Source organism: Carettochelys insculpta, chromosome 8 (assembly GCF_033958435.1).
Source record: "Carettochelys insculpta isolate YL-2023 chromosome 8, ASM3395843v1, whole genome shotgun sequence".
Lineage (NCBI taxonomy): Eukaryota > Metazoa > Chordata > Testudines > Carettochelyidae > Carettochelys > Carettochelys insculpta.
The window spans coordinates 7,514,908-7,534,432 of NC_134144.1; the positions used below are offsets into that span (position 1 = coordinate 7,514,908).

The 19,525-nt window shown below is 43.1% G+C and overlaps 1 protein-coding gene across 5 annotated transcripts in view; it reads left to right on the forward strand.

Moving 5' to 3' along the window:
• ERBB4 (erb-b2 receptor tyrosine kinase 4) overlaps positions 1-19,525 on the forward strand; it is a 932,933-nt gene that overhangs the window by 503,384 nt on the left and 410,024 nt on the right. For all 5 annotated transcript variants that reach the window (XM_075001177.1, XM_075001174.1, XM_075001176.1 and 2 more), the window contains one exon: positions 7,946-8,132. In XM_075001177.1, coding sequence (XP_074857278.1) covers positions 7,946-8,132 — 187 coding nt within the window. The remainder of the gene's footprint in view (positions 1-7,945; positions 8,133-19,525) is intronic.

Consider the following 19,525-nt stretch of genomic DNA (forward strand, 5'->3'; position numbering starts at 1 on the left):
AAAATAAACAAACAACAAAAACCTAACAAGCCAAGTCAGAGAAGCAGTCACCTCTGACTCATGTCTCCTCAGAGGAGTCTTCCCATCTGCTTGCCAACACCCCAGCATCTGTTGTCATGGATGTATGAACATCATCTCTCCCTTTTCAACAACGGAGGTTTACAGATCTTTTCATTAAAATCTATACTCTTTTAAAATGTCAGCTGGATACAAGGAGGAAACTTCTCAGCAAGGCATGTTACTTGGCTGCCAAGTTGTGTTTACTTCAGAATGAAAACCACGGTGGATAACATCAATCTGTTTTGTCTCCCATCAGATACTGATGAAGAAGATTATGGTACGTGGTTGGGAAGTAACCATGGCATAGAGCTGGCCAAGGATTTTCCCATCTTCAAAATGGTTTGCTGGGGAACAGTTTCCACAAAATCCACATTTTTGGGGGAAAAGATTTTGAGTCAGGAAAATAATTAGCTTGGTCTCACTTTGATAGTATTCTGTATCTGCCTTGACAAAACAGTAGCCGTGTAGCACTTTAAAGACTAACAACATAATTTATAGGTGATGAACTTTCGTGGGACAGACCCACTTCTTCAGATCAGAGCCTTACCAGAACAGGCTCAATATATAAAGCGCAGAGGTCCAAAAATTATTATCAAGGTCAGCAAATCAGAAGAGCAGAGGGACAGCGGGGGGGGGTGTGAGGTGGGGAAGTTAAGAGTTAAATAAAACATCAAAGTATGTAAAAGAACCCTTTTAATGTCCCTGTTCAAACCAGTGTTAATGTGTCAAATTTGAATATGAATGTTAGTTCTGATCAGTCCCTCTGTAGACGGTTGTTAAAGTTCCTTTTAAGTAGAACAGAAACTTTCAGGTCTTTAACAGAATGGACCAGTTAGTTACTGCAATGCTTCACAGAGGATTGGAGGTGGTGAAGGGGGTGGGAGAAACGGTGTAGCCTACATGTCTCATATTCCCTTTCACCCCAGTGAGGTTATTCCTCCAGTTAGGTGCTTTATGGGAGTCACATGATCACAAGGCACCATGGGAGGAGGAGTCCAGCAATGAAGCCTCCCCATAAAGGAGAACAGAGTTCTGAGGTAGCGTGCAGCTGTGTAGGACCAGATTAATGCTGGAGTGAAAGCAGTGAGTTTAGAATGATAACACCCATTTCAATGCATTCCTTAAGGCATCTTCAACCCTGCAGGGATTATAGAGAGACCTGACCAATAATGAGCTAGTACAGCACAATTCAGTAGGGGGAAAGATACGATTTTTATGTCCTCATGCTGGGCTGGCCCGTATTTTTGTGCAGCTGCGGAAAGTGTCAGCTTTGTGTTTGAGCAGTGAGAGGTTTCAGCTCCGCCAAGTCTTGGCTTGAATTATACGGAAGTTCTTCTGAGCTGATCCAGTAGTTCCCGCTGCACTTCAGAACTAAGAAATCTCATTGAAATTGGTAGATGTCTTTTTGGCGATTTCTGTCGCAGTTGGATCAGATTCTGAGCAGGTCAGTGGTACAATCCAAACTGGCCACTGCTTGGCCCCCTGGCTGGCAGGGCCAGCAGGCATGGTCCACGATTGCTGGTACACGCAGAAGTGATGACTCCAGATCTGCTGTAGTTCACTGATGAGGCAGAAATCGTAGGTTTGGAAGAGACTGCAGGTCATTGACTCCAACCCTCTGATGAAAGCAGGATGAAACCAAACCCACCAAAATCCTTGCAGCCAGGGGTTTATCAAGCTGGAATTTAAAGACCTCTAGGGATGGAGATTCCAGCACTTCTCTAGGTAACGCATTCTAGTGCTTCACCACCCTCCTAGTGAACTAGTTTTTCCTAATATCCAACCTAGACCTTCCACACTGCCACCTGAGACCATTGCTCCTTGTTCTGTCATCTGTCACCACGGAGAACAGCCTCTCTCCATCCTCTTTGGAACTCCCCTTCAGGTAGTTGAAGGCTGCTATCAAATCCCACCTCACTCTTGTCTTCTGTAGACTAAATAATCCCAGATCCTTCAGCCTCTCCTCGTAAGTCATGTGCTCCAGACCCCTAAGCATTTTTGTTGCCCTCTGCCAGACTCTCTGCAGTACGTTCACATCCTTTCTGTAATTGAACATAATGCGGCCTCAACAATGCCAAATAAAGGAGAATAGTCACTTCCCTAGATCTGCAGACCACTCCAATACTACTACACCCCGGTATGTTGTTGGTTTTCTTGGCTCAAGGGCACACTCCTGGCTCATACCTCATCCAGTATAATTCCAAGGTCCTTTTCAAAAACGTCAATCAACTTGATTGTTGTTATTGGATCCCCTCCTCCAACATAAAATGCTCTGAACACCAAGGCAGAATTCTAAAGAGCTTATTTTTGGGGCATAGCATGGATATTGATTTTTGAACTGGTGGTATACAAATATGCACTGTGAACATCACTCATGAAGTACCAGGGTGAAGAGCTAGCATCAGTGCATCATCATAACTGCAAAAAGCTGCACATATGCAAGACCAAGTTTAGCAAGGGAGTCAGCAAAAGTGGTGCTGAATGAGACACGAGGAATTACAGACCGTGGAACTCCCAAGGCCATGGGTGTTTTGCTGCAGTGTAGACTCTGCCCTGTGTGCTTACAGGCTGTGAGAGTGGCATTACATGTGATCTGCTTCCCTGTGGATGTCCAAAAGGGTGCATTATAAATGGGAGGGAGGCTTGTTCTCAGTTAAGTTCATTCTGGTCACACACAGAGCAGTCCTGGAAAAGAGGTAGTTACAAAAAGCATGCAGCCAATCCCATCTTTCAAGGAATGTCAGACTACTTCGGGTGCAACATGCCTCAGAAATTGACTCCAGTGACAGACCACGGCAGAGAGCGAACTCTCCTGCAGATAGTGCAGCACCTGCTACACAGTCTCCTGCATAACAAAACCAACAGCAGCGCATCTTTCCAACACTGAACATTGGTTCACACAATCATCCACATTTGTCTTTAGTCTGAGTATGCCAGCTGTGACATCTGCCATAACAACATCATATCGTGCATATCTGTATTGAACCAAAAACCAGGACGTCCGCAACAGAGGTTAAAACTTTTAGTTTTGATTTGTTTAGGTCTTTGTTGGAGTTCCTACACAAACTCATATGGACCAGCCCTATCCTCTTGCAGTGAGGTCCGGGAGCATATTGGCAGCTCCTGTGTCCGATGGTGGGACTGGAGAGGAAGGCACCTCCCACCACACAGCAAAACCCTGCTGTTGTTAGCCGTGTATACACAGGGACAAATCTTCGCAATGGCCATGTTTTGAAGATTACTAATGAAGTGCTGAATTGAATATTCAGCACCTCATTAGCATTAGGACTCCTCCAGCTGTGGCGCTTCGAAAGCGCTGAGGCTGGAAGCATCCTAATGCTCATGAGGCGCTGAATATTCAACTCAGCGCCTCATTAATAATCTTTGAAATGGCCATTAGCATGGCCATTTCGAAGATTTGTGTCCATGTAGACACACCCGTTGAGTCCCCCTGCTAAACGCCTCTAACATCCAAAATAAATGTTGGTGATGCCATGTTTTCTGGGCAAAAATGATTCTAATGGAGCAGCTGAGCAGTATGAATGTGCTCATCAAAAGTGTCCTTCAAAATTTTGAGCTTCAGCCATGAGAAAGAGGGGGGCAGTGTGGCATTTCAACAAAATTGTAAATGCCCTTCCCTTTCCCTGTTATTCTAGCAGCCTTCGAACTCATCAGAATATTTAGAAATTTGGAAAAACCAGAGTGCCTTGCCGAATCATAATGACAATTAGTCACTTTACACCTGTTGTTTGTGTATGGTTTTTCATGTGGCTACAGGGAAGAAGCATTTTAAAAATACGACAGTATGATTATAAACTACAAAAATTGGCAGGTATAGTTAGTCGTTCTTGAAGCAGCTTTTAATTTGTCTTCTTTTGTTTAATCGACTAGATTCCAAGTTGACAGTGCCCCTTTAAATGCATCTGAGCATTCATTGTGTTCCTGTGACATCAGTAGAGCAACTGAAGTTATAAGCACATTTGTTTAAAAAAAACAAACAAAAAAAAAGCAAAAAACAAACAGTGAAGGAGAAGGAGATGTATTTCATGAACTTTTTATTTAAAACAATAAGTTTCCGAAATTCTTTAAATTAAACTCTTTTGGCTAAATTTGAAAACTTCTGAAAATAAAGATATATCTTGAAATTTCTGCATCTGATGAAGCGGGTCTTTGCCCACGAAAGCTTATGCTCCAAAATATCTGTTAGTCTATAAGGAGCCACAAGACTTCTTGTTGTTCTTGAAGCTACAGACTAACATGGCTACCTCTCTGATACTTGAAATTTCTGAAAGTCTTCTAATGATAATGAAGCCAGTGTACCAAGATAGACTACAACTGCGCATGGGGCTATTGTAGCATACCTAGGCTTGAGAGTGCTAGATTATTACTGATAAATGTTGGCAAACATCCATTTCACTGTTCAAATGAGAAATGATGACACAAGTATTTACAAACGGGCAGGGAAAGAAAAATCCTATGTGGCTATGTCTGATTACAGGGATTTGGTGGCAGAAGCTTTTGTCAGAAGATGTTTTTCACCAAAACTTCTGTTGATGCATCGCGGCCAGACTGACAAGCATATTGCAAGAGTTAACTGCACTGTCAACAGAGAGCAGCTGGACTGCCCAGCTGCCCTCTGTACAAAACAGCAAACATGGCTGCCTGTGTCCCGGAAGCCCTGTCTGTTGAAAGAGGTCCCCCTGGAATGTCCAGAGCTCATAGAACTGGAAGGGACCTTGGGAGGTCATTGAGTCCAATCCCCTGCACTCTTGACAAGACCAAGAACCATCCCTGACATACTGTTTTTAAATCTATTTGCCCCAGACTCCTAAATGGCCTCCTCAAAGATTGAGCTCTGTCAACAGATCTCTGTTGACAGAGGCTTTATACCTCATGGGGAGCAGGATATGACTGTCAACTAAAGTGCCGTGTTCTGTTGATTTACTGTTGACAGAATACCTTGAGAATCTGGATGTTCCCCCGGATTTTGTAGACAAAAAACCATCTAGTTTAGACATACCCTTAGTTCTCACAGACTGTGTCTATATTATGGCATACCATGATCAATCTTCTGGGGATCAATTTTGCCACATGTGTGAAGAAGCGGCAAAATCGATCTCTCTGCTCTTGGCTGTCAGCCCTTGTACTCTGTGCAGACACACAGAGTAAGGGATGTCCGCATGAGCCCAAAGATCCCTGATTTACAACAGGCAACAAAGTTGATCCTGATATGTCTCTTCTACCTACACTAATAGCTTGTGTTAACCAGGCCTTAGTGTCAAATACCAATAACTCAGACTTCTGAATTAGGCTTTGTAAAAATTGACTAGCGAATGAATAATAAACAGGAATAATTCCTGAAAGATATTTACTGTGTATATTTGACATGGGCTGTTGACCATTTTAATGGTTTATAAAGCTTTAACTGTTTTAATTCCACGTCTGCTGTCACTGAATAATTATGGACTTCCCCCTAATTTCAGGCAACTCAAAAACTGAATCAAGCTGTATCTACACTTGCATGCCTCGTTTGACAGAGACATGCAAACGAAGGAAATTGAAAATGCAAATGAGGCACTGATTTATATATCTGGCACCTCATTTGCATAATCTTTTCGAAACAGCTTTTTTCGAAAGAAAAAAATCAGCGTAGATGGGGCTCTTTCGAAAATAAACTTCCTCAAAAGAACCTTTCTTCCTGAAACAAAATTTCGAGGAGTAAAGGGTCTTTGAAGTAATGAGGGCTCTTCGAAGTGCCCATGGCTACACATATGCCGGCACTTCAAAATTTGATGCTTCGAAGTTGCCACGGGGGAAAATTAGCCTAATGAAGTGCTGCGTATTTACCACAGCACTTCATTAGTAATCTCCTGTAGCCCTGATTACCATGCCCTCTTCCAAGTGTAGACAAGCCCTTAAAATTAAGCTTATGCAGAAGTCTTCATCTAAATAAACCTGTAAATAAACAGTAATAGACAAACAACTTATAAGAGATTCCGCAAGCAGCTCCATGCAGATTAACTCCTGTGTCCGTTGAAGCCCTGCTGAAGTCAGCAGAGCTCTGTGCTGTGGAGACATTACCATTCAAATCTGCTGGCCCAGTTGGGACCAATTAGAACTAGTTGAAATGTTTGGAATGAAAGGGTTTGGGGGATATTCTTGGTCAAAAATGGCCTATTTATTTTGTCTAATTTTTTGTCTTTAGGGGGAAGCTGTGCCTTTTAAAAACTTATTTTAAATCCAAAATGTTCTCAGATGTGATTCAAGTGGTTTTCATTGATTCAAGCCAGGCCTTCAGTCAACTAAATGTTTGGTAGCCCATTTTGAGAACAGTTTTGACAATGTTTCAGATGCGTAGCTGTGTTAGCTGGTTCAGCAACAACAGTGAGGACTCTTATTCGTACCTTATATATTAATTCAGTTATTCAGACATAAGCTTACATGAGATGTATCTGACAAAGTGGTTTGCAGCCCATGAAAGCTTATGCCCAAATATAATTGTTAGTTTTTAAGGTGCCACAGGATTCCTCGTTTGACACTTGACTGTTTTTCATAAAAAGTTAGGGGGTGAAGTGAGATCAAATGGGTAAATTTCAAACACTTCCTGAAGGAAAAATGTTGAATTTCATTCAGCAATTTGGTCTCAGTTAAAAGTGAAAAACTCTGGTGTTTTCGATATTAACTCCTCCAAACCAATTCTCTTGTCCACTTGCCTCTCCCATGTGCAGATGTCCTAGGATATGTCTGTGCAGCCATTATTTCGAAATAGCTATCCTAACGTCTACATGACGCAACTGCTATTTTGAAATAAATTCAGGGTAGGGTTTGGGTTATAATTTTTCAAAATAAAAAAATAAATTCAAAATAGCAGACCTCTTATTTTGAAATTGGTAAACCTCATTTCACAAGGAATAGTACCCATTTTGAAATAGCTATTTCAAAATAGATGTTTTTAGATGGGGAATAGTGCCTATTTTGAAATAAGCCATAGTTCGTCCACTGTCTCTGTTTGCCAGATAGGCTCTCTATATATGTACATGATGTATTTTGAAATAGCTAAGTTCTATTTCTAAACACATTTGTGTGTGTAGCAGCCTTATTTCAAAACCAGCTATTCTGGAATAGCTATTCTGGAACATCTTATTTTGGAGTAAGACTGCTGTCACTGAATAATTATGGGACTTCCCCCTAATTTCAGGCAACTCAAAGATTAGTGAAAACAGAAAAATGCTTAAAAATAAACTTTGATGCTATCCATTGAAACAACAACAAAAATCAAATTCTGCCAAGCCTAAGAGGCCTCTCAACCTTGCTATATTCATTGGGCCACCATTAAATACTTACTTCAAAATAACTTATTTAAAGATACCATTAATCTAGAAGACATACCCTGCCTTTTCTTCAGCCAAAATTCACTTGCCAATACCATAAATTGCTTCTTTTCCCATATAAAAATTAGTGCCTTGCTAACGCAATCATGCGTTTGGGACAACAAAACAGTTATTTCATTTTTGGTACTTGTATGGTGCTATCTGGATTTATTTATGACACAGCTTTAGAACCGGATTCTAATCTCAGATATGTAATTTATCACCACATATTTCAGCAAGAAAGTACCGTTTAAAATATCAAACTTTCACACGTACAGGATGATGCAGATAGAAAGAAGAATCTCCTCACTGGCCCTTGATTTCTGCTGCCCAAGCCAACATCAGTGTACAAAATTTACATTGAATTACCAGTTCTTATACATAATTTGTTTGCATCTGTGGAACTGAAACCTCAGTTGTGGCATTGGAGTGTTTGCTAATGCTCTGGAAAGCCTGAATGCCTCATCATTTAGAAGGGAATTATTTCTAACAGGGGTGTTGCTTGTCTCTTTCAGTCTATCCGAGAAGTCACGGGATATGTCCTGGTAGCTTTGAATCAGTTTGAGTACCTCCCATTAGAGAACCTACGCATCATTCGTGGGACAAAACTCTACGAAGACCGATATGCCTTGGAGATATTTCTTAACTACAGAAAGGATGGCAATTTTGGACTCAGGGAGCTTGGCCTGAAGAATTTGACTGGTAAGGAAAACACCTATAAATAACTGATAACTCATAATAGCGGTTGAGCCTGTCCCTGTTGAATGTTTACACAGATGTGCCTGGATACTGGCATTATAGGTGTACCTAGAGAGATAGGCATGCCGAAGATAGTATACAGTTGACAGATATTTAGATGTCTAATCTGATTACATTTTTGGTGCCTAGCAATAGTATTTCTGGTCTTCATCAAGTATATTATGATTTCACAATCCAAGGGTTGGTACTGGCTAGAGGGAATGGTCCAGATTATAGCATTTTCTGGAAGGAAGTAACCAGGAGAAAAGTGTTCAGTGGCTGAAAATGTAGATATGAAACAGGCTTTGAAAGAACAGGGCTAGATTTTCTGACAGTGTAAATTGGCATAGCCCCTCTGAAGTCAAGCAAGTTGCATCAGTTTACTCCAGCAGTGATCAGGCCTGGATGAAGAGGTGTATCTATCTCTAGGGCATACACATATGCACTGACTTCATTCCATCTTATGTTTTTCTTCTGATTGAACTCTTGCTTGTATGAATGAGAAATATTTAAAACAGTAGATGAACTTTCACAAATTTGTCTTCCAAAGACGTGTATGTCAGTGGCTTTATGATTGTCAGTTTGTTGCTTTGATACAATTTCCTTGACACACAAATGTCTTCAGAATCAGCACTGGCATCCATTTTCTTCTTTTAATTTGTGTTTGGGGTCATGTTCTAAAATGGTGCAAATTAGCCTGGAGCTGTTGTGCCCCGGTATATCCACACGTATTTGGTGCATATGTGATTGAAAGTCAGATTGGTAACTCTGGTAAGCTTACAGCAGAATGCAGGGAGAAGCTCTGCAAATTTCTCCAGGGAGTTCATTCACTTTATTTATCACTGGTACCACATGAGAAGAGGGTGCTAACTATGATCATTTCACATGATGCTCTGGGGGCTTTGTCATGTGAAAGCACTCTGCTTGTGGCTAAATGCAGACCGTGAACTGGAACCCCAACTGAATTTGAAGTTTGATCTTTATTAGAAAATGGTGTAGTTCAAGCCTTTTTGAACTGTGTTTGGGAATCTCTCATCTCCATCTCAAGACATTTTCTATGTTATTGTATAAAACGGTTGATACGCCTGAGAGTAGTTCCTTTCTGTTCACATCTTGCTGGTTTGCCTGAAATTATCAGGTGCTTTTAGAAAGAGAAACAGCAGACTTGATTTGACCTAGGAATTCACAAATGCTCCCGTGATTGTTATATTACATACCGTGCCCTCCTACTACACTACACTACCGTTCAAAAACATGGAGTTTTTTTTTTTCCAAAAGACCTATGAGCATAAATCACTGCTGCCTAGATTTTTGAAGTTGGATGAACGTTGCTTGGCATTGATGGAATTTAGACTTGTGCCTAATTTCTATTGAAAATGTTATATAAGACTCCTAACTCAGTGAGACATTGCAAGGGAGAGTTCAGCAGTGCCTAAATAGCTTTCAGACTCTGGGTGTAAGGTGCTTGGGAAAACTTTGATGTTTTGAATTAAGCTTAAAGCCTTAGACTCCTCAGTCACTTTTAGAACTGGAATTTATGCTCCTATTTTTTTCTCATGATCTGCAACCCCCTTCGTCATCCTCATCTGCATTATCCTCCAAGCTGCCTATTCCAGGGAACTCTGGAGACATTTAGGAAACAAAGGATGTTGTGGTTTACACAAGAGTGCACTGCACTTTGTGGATTGCAAAGCATGTAACAGAAGAGCCAGTTACTTTCCACCTGTAACAACCTGTTGAGCTGCAACATGCCATGAATCATTGCTAACAGAACATTTTTTCCTGGCTACAAAAGAGAATCTGAAGCATTTTTATTTAAAAAAGAAAATCCGAATATCACTGTAGTCCTGTAAATAACTCCTTAGGAGAAAACCATCAGAGTTCATTTGCAATACCAGGTGGCGTTAGGCTGTCTGTGAGGGCAGACAGAGCTCAACAACCCATGTTTTAAATAACTGAGCTCCCTTGGTGGTGCTGATCCCTGCAGAGGGTAACTTTGAAGGACAGACAGTACTGCTTTCCTACTGGCTGTCAAACTCAGAATCAGACCATGCAGAGAACCATTTCTTAAGGTGCTTTTTGAGACCACGGTGCACCGAGCAATATTTTTTTATGTGGAACACCTGTGAAAATTTTCCTCAAAAAATTGTTGTCAGACTACGAACAATGCCTAACAGCAACATATACACCAAAACCAAAATGAAGTAATTTAGTCAGGAATCATAGCAATGACAAAGTAATGTTGTATCTGGTTTTAATAACAGAAAATAGATACCATGCACTCATGGTATCAAAAAAGGGTCAGACGCTCAAAGTACACCTGTGAGTTGTTTGCGGAATGGCAATGTTCCGCAGAACGTAGTCTAAGAAACACGGGTATGGAGTACACACATGGAGTGCACACATCACGGTATGCAGTTGCGGCATTACTTACCTCATCAGCCACATAATGGCAAACTTTATTTTCTCTGTTGTGCTCATCACCCTGGTATGACTGCTCCCCTTAGTCTCCGAAGACCTCCATCCATTTTATTCCTCTTCCTCACCTCAGTTTACATTTCCTTTCTCTCCGCAATGAGGATTCTTCTTACCTTCTGATAGAAGGTGTTCACCCACACGGTCTGTGGATTCATGTAACTTGGAATATATGTAAGCTTCAGCACCCCCACCACCCTTTGCCCTGTAGGCTTTAATTTGGGCAGCTAACGTAGAATGAAAGCCAAATTGCAACCTCTTACATGCTCTTTTGGAACCAAGTTAGATAATGCAGCTAAGCTAACCTGAATAAAGAGCACACTTTTTGTTTTGTTTTGCACTGTGGCCATACCTGTAGATTAAAGAGCATCCAGAATAGACACCAGAGGGGTTGGCTTTTTTAGCAGACACTTAGACATGACTTTGCTGGCTCATAGTGTGAAACAGCTGCCGCTTTGTGTTCCCGGCTCAGGCTTTCATTCCTGAACCAGCTGTAGGATCAAGTTCACTGTTCATTTGACGCAGAGACATTACTGGTAAAGGCCACTTTTGTACATCTGGCACAGCATCAAATCCAGGCCCCGTCTTAGGGCAAGGAAGTTATCTCAGGCCTCATGCCTTCAGGGCCCCACGCTCCAGTAGACTGTAGCATTCACCACCTAGTCTCAGCATGCGGTCTTGAGCCCCACAAACTCTTTGACTGGACCCTGGCCAAACCTACACAGAAAATAATTTACTTTTCCTTTCTTTCAAGGAAGCCTCAGAATACTACCCATTGTTCAGCCTCTGGTCTCTTTTTATAATGGAATATTGGTGGTTGCATCCTTGTCACGCCTTCCCTGGGAATGTATTCCTCAAGAGGTGTCACTGTCTCTAGCAATAAAAGTGGCTAGCCCCATTACGTTTTAGACTTGTGAGCACCTTGCTTGGAAGTTGGAAGGATGAGGCAATGTTGCAGGGGGGAGAATAATATGGAGGAGGCACCAGGAAATGAATCTAAGAGCACGTGGGTAGCATGCCAACGGCAGTTGTACCATCTCTGTAAATAGTTTTCTTAAGAAAACCTCCAGGTTTATGAGCATGGCGCCCTTTCATGCTGTTACCCAGGGTGTCAGGTGGCTCTTCTGAATGCACAAGAACAGCTGACAGGTGCAGAAGATGGACTAATGGATACTTCCAACCAGGGATGGCAGGTATCATAGTCAGGGAAAGACAATGCTTTCCCGACTGCCTCACCTGGTGCAGCCCATGCTCCACTGGAGGCCCCCAGTCTTCCTCCCCTAGCCTGCTCGTGCTGTGGCTGTGCTGGTGGCAGGCAAACAGGGGGCTGTGTCCCACCGCCTCTCCTCCAAGCACTGCGACTGGTGGCTTGGCTGGGGAAGAGTGGCTGGGGGAAGCTGCAGCTGCTCCCCCTGCCAGCTTCCACAGTCACAGTCTGGGGGGGTGAACAATCCCATTCTACGTGTTTGGTGGGCAGGGGAGGAGGAGGATGGGCAGAGGCCAGCGGCTACATTGGGGGTGGAGCCTCAGTGTGGGGGTAGGGCTGGGGTGGCTTGCTTCCCCACGCCCTGTGGTCACCCATTGCCCATGCTTTCAGCTAATCGAAATATTGCCTCGCTCGCGCATGACCCATCGCCATTTGGAATACTGCTGGCGCATGAGCTGTCTTCTCCATAATCTGCCTCATATTGTAACTATCATCTCCAGGGTGTATTAATATTTAACACTTGTTTGCTGCTACCTTCAGTACAGGCTTAGAATATACACTGTTCTTCCTAGCTGTATGAAATCTAACCCAGGGTTGTGGAAGTCAATGACATTACACCTTTCACAGGCCGTGTCTACACGAGCCCCAAACTTCGAAATGGCCACGCAAATGGCCATTTCGAAGTTTACTAATGAAGTGATGAAATGCATATTCAGCACTTCATTAGCATGCGGGTGGCTGCGGCGCTTCGAAATTGACGCGCCTCGCCGCTGTGCGTCTCATCCCTATGGGGCTCCTTTTCGAAAGGACCCTGCCTACTTCGAAGTCCCCTTATTCCCATGAGCTGATGGGAATAAGGGGACTTCGAAGTAGGCGGGGTCCTTTCGAAAAGGAGCCCTGTCGGGACGAGCTGCGCGGCGGCGAGGCGCGTCAATTTCGAAGTGCCGCGGCCGCCCGCATGCTTATGAAGTGCTGAATATGCATTTCATCACTTCATTAGTAAACTTCGAAATGGCCATTTGCGTGGCCATTTCGAAGTTTGGGGCTCGTGTAGACGTAGCCACGGTTGGGTTAGCTGTTATCACATGTCACCATATCACAGCAGCTCCATATCAAGGTCAGAAACAATCATCATAACCCCAGTCTCGTACTTAATTTAAAATGAAATGATCTCTACTAGTCCCCATTTCTGCAGCTTGCTCTTCATTGCCGGCTACAACAGATTGAAACTTGTGTGGTGCAATTATTCCAGCTAATTAAACCATGGAAGTAACCTCTGAACTACATATGATCCTGGTAAAGCTCTTCTTCTTGGCCTTTTGCCTTGGCCAAACAATTAAGGCATTTTTGCTCTGTTTGTACAGTGAAGTCCTGCTCTGCTAATGCAGATTTACTGTGTCATTCTTCCCCACACTAAATGGATACCTCCAGCAGTCATTGAGACATGTGCTTGGTGCTGTACAAGGTATGCACATAGACACATTGCTATTAACAACTGAAGGCTAGAGACTGAAACATAATTGTATCCCCTTCCCATAGGTAAAGACAATATTTTATATTTTCCTAACCAATTATTTTATTCTTTGCCATATGTTGTTGACAGCTGTGTTTTTATTGTCTAGAGCTATTTCATACCTAAACTCAACTCTAAATTTTTGTTCCCTGTAAGTTTCATTCAAATGACACATACAAATGGCCTGTTCTAGTCTACCTTTATACCACACAAAGTGCTCAATCCCAGCATCAGCTGCCACTTGAAGTCTCCATTAACCTTGGTGGCAGTTCTGTGAGTGAAATGACAATAGGAGCAGTTCCTAGAAATTGGGGCTATCAAAGCATATTTCTCACGTTAGGCTATAAAATTATAATCACAGACCTCTGAAATCTACAGGCAATTATTCCACATGTGTATCAAAAGCAAACAGATGTTACGCTAACAAACTGGCTGCTGACATCTCAGCGGGGCTCCACTAGCAATCTTCATAATTTGTGCCCTTACTATGAAGACACCCTTAAGGTAAAATGCACGTTTAAGGTATTGAGCATATTATAAACAGTGTGGGATTAACAGCATGCAATATGTGCACACTGAGACTGTGCTTCTCCTTCCATTCATTAAGAATGATCTAGTGCAGGGGTTTTTAAACTGGGATTGTGAGGTTATTGCATGGGGAGTCACAAGCTGTTAGCCTTCACCCCAAATCGCGCTGTGCTTCCAGCATTTTCAGGGTATGTCTACGCAACAAAGTTATTTCGAAACAGCAGCCACTATTTTGAAACAGCTACGCGAGCGTCTACACAATGCAGTCACTATTTCAAAATAGTATCAGAATAGGGGTTGCCTTATTTCAAAATGGGTGAACCTCATTCCACAAGGAATAGCACCTATTTTGAAATAGGGGCTGTATAGACAGGGAATAGAGTCTATTTCGAAATAAGCCAGAGTGCATCCAATGGCTATATTTTGAAATAGGCTCTATTGTGTGTAGACACTCTATTTCAAACTACCTGAGCCCAATTTCAAAAGGGATTTTGCTTGTAGCTGCACTATTTCAGAATAAGTTATTCTGGAATACCTCTTCCAGAATAGTTTATTCAGGAATATTGCTGCTGAGTAGACATAGCCACACACTGGCCTATGGAAATAATTTCTAGCTTTACCATGTAGCTAAGCAGTCATCCTTAATTCATCCACTGAATCCACTGAAAGGCATAGTTATTGTTCACACTCGGGATATTCTGTATAGAGCCAACTCCCATGAACAAGCTCCTTTGTGACGTTTATCTTCATAAGCAAGACAAGGCAAGCAAGGATAATTCACAAGCACCAAATCTACTTATGAGTTATCCCATATTTTCATGTGTGAAGATAAATGTCATGACAGAGATCAGGCACAATGAACTGAATATCTACAAATGGGCAGTGCTTCTTTCGTGGCCTTTGGGATTGAAATTGCTTGTGTAAATATGTTTCTGTAAAAATCTGAATAGCTTAGAATGTATTCAAAGAGAATCTGTAAAGGGTTTTTAATGGATTTTTGGGGTCATTAGTTAATACAAAAATAATAATAATATGCAGCTCTTCTATAGTGCTTTTGATGAGTAGAGATCTTAGTAAAACATGAATGGCTTCAGAATGCTGACTGGCAGTTTCCTGTTAAACAGACTTTGTATTTCTACACACATGCAAAAATAAGATAAATGAAAAAGTGTTAGTACTATATGCAGTTAACGTACAGCCTAACAGCTTCAATTAATGATGATTAAAGCTTGGAAATCTAAAAATCTAAGTTGGGTGGAGAAGAATAAAATGATTTTTTGAAGGATTGGAATGCGATCATTGTGAGGTTTTTGTTGTTGATTTCAGAGCTTTTATCATGTACATCTGTGGATTTAAATGTTTTCGTTTTTAAGTTTTTATAGAAACATTTCCTCTTGTTTATCAAAAAGCAAGATTCCAGTAAATGAGGAATATCTGATAACCATTTTGAGAATGCTTTTACTCATTTTCTGTTATTGCTGTGAAGGTTGAAAATAGGCTTTCATACCACAAAAAAGAAAAAAAAAGGGAAAAATACTGACAATTTTCTGTGAATTTAAAAAAATAAATGTAAAATAAATCCCAACAATAACAAACCTACAACCCTTTAAAGATCAGTTCTAGCTTCATTCTCATGAAATACCTTTCTGATTAGACCGAGTGATATTAACTTGAACTCAGCTGCATCCAGTGCAGATCAGGGTGCAGGAGGTGGTTGTTAAATTCACTTGAAGACCTGGTAATCTTCTCAGTTGTTTGTCAAAATTCATACTGGAAATGTCAGTGTGGGGGGTATTTCGTGTGCTGTGTGAAGTTGGCCTGCTGATCCTGCTTCAGGTGCTACTTTTGATATAAGCTGGTGTTCTGCTATCCGTGAGGTACTTGGGTGTTTTGAGTTCCCCTGCCTGCTATGAATACGTGTAGTCCATTCAGACTCGACCATTCAAGTCTCCATCTTTGCAGGACAGCTTGCACCACACCTGTTGTCTCATCACTTTGCTCTACGCCGTCATGTTTATACCCCTTGATATTCAGCTGGTAACTAGCACAGAGCCTTGTGTAGCTTTGTTGTCTCTTTGAGCTCCTTTTCTGGCAAGTCATTGACAAGCATTTTGCTAGGGTCAGAGTCCTAGAGCCTAACATCTCAATTGTCCGTCTTAACTGCATTCTCTGTCACTCAGCAGCCTTCGTGTTGAATGATTGTAGCAGGATGACTTTGCATCATGTGGCATCCAAACACCTTGTGTAAGTCATTGACTTTGGGTCCAATTTGTGAATCCATGGAGCGGTCAGCTCTACTCCAGGCTACTATGTAGTATTTACTTTGGGTGCCATTTGTGTGTGTGTATGTGGTGTTTTTTGTTTTGTTTGTTTGTTTTTAAACAACAGCAGTGTGGGCCGGAGGGAGAGCCAGGACTCAGCTGGCTCCCTGTGGCCCTCCATCCCCAGCCCATCTCATGTCTGGAGTTGCTGAGGTGCCAGCACTAAGTACCGGAACTCAGTAGCACCAAGTACTGGCACAAAAAAAGGCCTGATTATTGTAAATAGCCTTCAGGTCTTATTGGAGGTTGTTTTCTTTCCAAAGGAAATGCCATTCTTAATAGATACAGCTTTCCAAGGTTTTGTTTAGAAATCTAAAAATGAGCTGTCAAAATCTGGGAGATGAATACCTTGCAAATGTTCATTGCCAGTCGCAGCCTAAATGAGTGTGTGTGTGTGCGTGTGTGTGTGCGTGCGTGCGCACACAGAAATATACAGCAAAAGAGACACAAGAAAAAAAGCTCTCTGAGTGAAGAGTGTTAAGGTTGCAAAGTGAGGCACGCCAGGGTATTTTTGTCATCTGAGCTCAGCCCCTTGCAATGTAATTGTGATATGGTCTATAACCGAGCCTTACCCTAGGCTGGAATTTCTATTTGCACAGGTATGTCCATCAGGACTCCATGCAGGGAAAACCAGCGTAGGTGCAGCTGTGCTGACAAAAGAGGGCTTCCTTCTATGTATCTAACCCCTATCAAGGATCTGGACTTTCTGTCGGCGTAGGCTGTGTCTATGATTAGGAGTCATAGCTGTGTTGACTGAGATGCCATGGCCTTCCCTTACTCATTACGCTGTGTGACCTCTCCTCATTCAGTGCAGAAGATGGATGGTGTTTGGTGAAAAAGGCAATGGCTCAACATTTCCTTTTATCCTAGCTCTTTGGGGCATAGTCTCAACTCTCGTTCACTATATACTGTCTAAACCTTGCATTGAAAAAGGAATTTCTCCTCCTCCACCACCCTCACACACACACAGATACCCCCACATGGCTTCCTAGGCTTTTCTGTGGGTATCACTGGTATAGTGTCTCAGCTTCTCATAAGCTGCAAATTTATTCTCTCCTGTGTGTCTGAGGTCAGAAAAATTATGGACTGCTCAGCCTCAGGATTGCAGCAGAGGTTAGCTCACTATGTCCATGTTGAACACAGCACTTTTGAAAATCTGGCCTTTGTTTTGATTCCTACATGGGAGTGGAATGTCTTCTGAAACTTAGTCCAAAGCAACTTGCATATGCGTCACATACAAGTATGGGGCAGAGACAGGAATGAAACACTTTGCTCCCATCCAGTGCCTTATTCACAACCCCATCTTCTTCTTCCATCAATCTCCTTCCTAATTTGCTACACATCATTCAAACCGTGATCACAGCTGAAGAGCAGATGCCATTCCAGCTTGTGATACCCACTCCACACCTGTGGTGAATGACAGTGGGATAGTCTGAAGCTCAGGCCAATTCAGTCTGCAGCCCTGCCCCATGATCTGTTCAGGAAGTGGAGTAAATGAGGTATGGACCCCATGGGAAAAAAATAGTATGTTGTCTGCTTCCGACTTCCTGTGCGACCTGTGTAATTTGCTGAATTCCTCTGGCCTCTCAGAGATGTTGCTAGGAAAAAGGAATATTTATGTGGAGTTTGTAAGCAGTGTTCCCCCTCATTTTTTTTCCATCCCTGAGCGGAATGAATTTTGCTATATGCACCAGCGATGAGGTGATGTGTAACACATCACAGTTATACTGGTGCACATAACCAAATGCATGGGGTAGGGATGGGGCTAAGAGGGTCTGAATGTTGGAGGGGGCTCAGGCCTGGAGCAGAGGTTTGGGGTGTAAGGGCGTGAGGGCTTTGGTGGGGGCGGAGGTATGAGATCTGGGTAGGGCTGGGGATGAGGGGCTCAGTGCTGGGACAGAGGTTTGAGGGTGCAGTGATGTAAGGATCTGAGGTGGGGTGCAGGCTATAAGGTGGGGCTGGGTTGAGGGGATAGGTGTGAAGGAGGGTGGTCTGGAGGTACAGCGAGGAGAGAAGATTCCCCCCCACCCCAGATCTCTGTCCTGGCAGAAACACCTGGGCTTCGAGGGAAAGGCAGTTCACCCTGCTGTGCCAGATCTGGGGCTGGGGCCACAGGCTAGGTTCCCCTCCCCCTCAGCACCATGTGCTGCAACTGGGGCTGGGTTGGAGCTGGGGGAGAGCCCCTGGCCCACAGCAGGAACCCGGGAACTGGGCTGTCCTGGCTTCACTGAATGTGGGACAGGGAAGAGATGCCAGGTTCAGGCCAGGCTAGGTTGGGACCAGGGTAAGTCCCTCAGTGCCTGAGTGGCACTCAATAGAAAGCTGTATCACCATGCACCTTCTAGGGGTCCTCTGAATTGTGGGCAGGTAAAGGATTGCAACAAGTCTCCTGTGTAACTCAGAGCAGCCCCAAACTATAGTAGCCTCTCCAGGGCTGGCTATGGAGTATACCTGTCCCTCTAACACCCAGCACCGTGGGCAAGCTCCTGGCCGCAGCCAGCATCTTGTATGAGAGAGAGCTTGAGGCTTAAGTGCATCGGCCAAAGACTGCCTTCTGTGTTCTCGTACCTACCACATGTAGGTACCCTATTTGGCCACATGAGAGATGGAGTTGTGTCATTTCTAATTACACTAAATAGTAACTTGTCTGACTGACTTCATCGGGCCAGGGGTTCCACTCATTGTCCGCACTGTAGTTAAAATCCTGCCTCTGGCCCCTTTCAGTTGGCTGGGGCTACAGAGCTGTTTCTCTGCAGCATAGACTTCTGGTCTCAGGCTGGAGTCTGGGGTCTAGGATCCCTGAAATGTGAGAGGGGCCCAGAGCTTCGGCTGCAGCTGGTGCTGGAACATCGTAATTCCAACTAAACAGCCCCACAGCCTGAGACAGCTGATATATTTTGCCCTACTTCGGGGAGGGGCCTGGACCTCCTGAGGTTTCTCCCAGCCCTATAATTCTCCAGGCCACTCATGGCTGTCTGATTGCAGGACATACAAACCCTAAAGGGTTAAGGTATTTTATTATCACTGCTATTGTCATGTGCCCATTCTTGACTTTGGCATCCTCTTGATCAAAGGCTCATGCTCTGTTGGTTGATTTCAAGCCTCTTTCCTGTTCTCAGCTCAGCCTTTACCAGTAGAAGAACCCATGAACTTGTTGGAAAAGATTATGGCAAGTGATAAAACAATGATTGATTTATTGGCAAGTGTGTTCCCACTGAACATTCAGAGAATGCTGTTGAGACTTGGGGTGCTGCAAATTGACATCATCTCCTGCCCTCTTTTGGTATTTTATTTTCTGGGCAAACTTATCTCA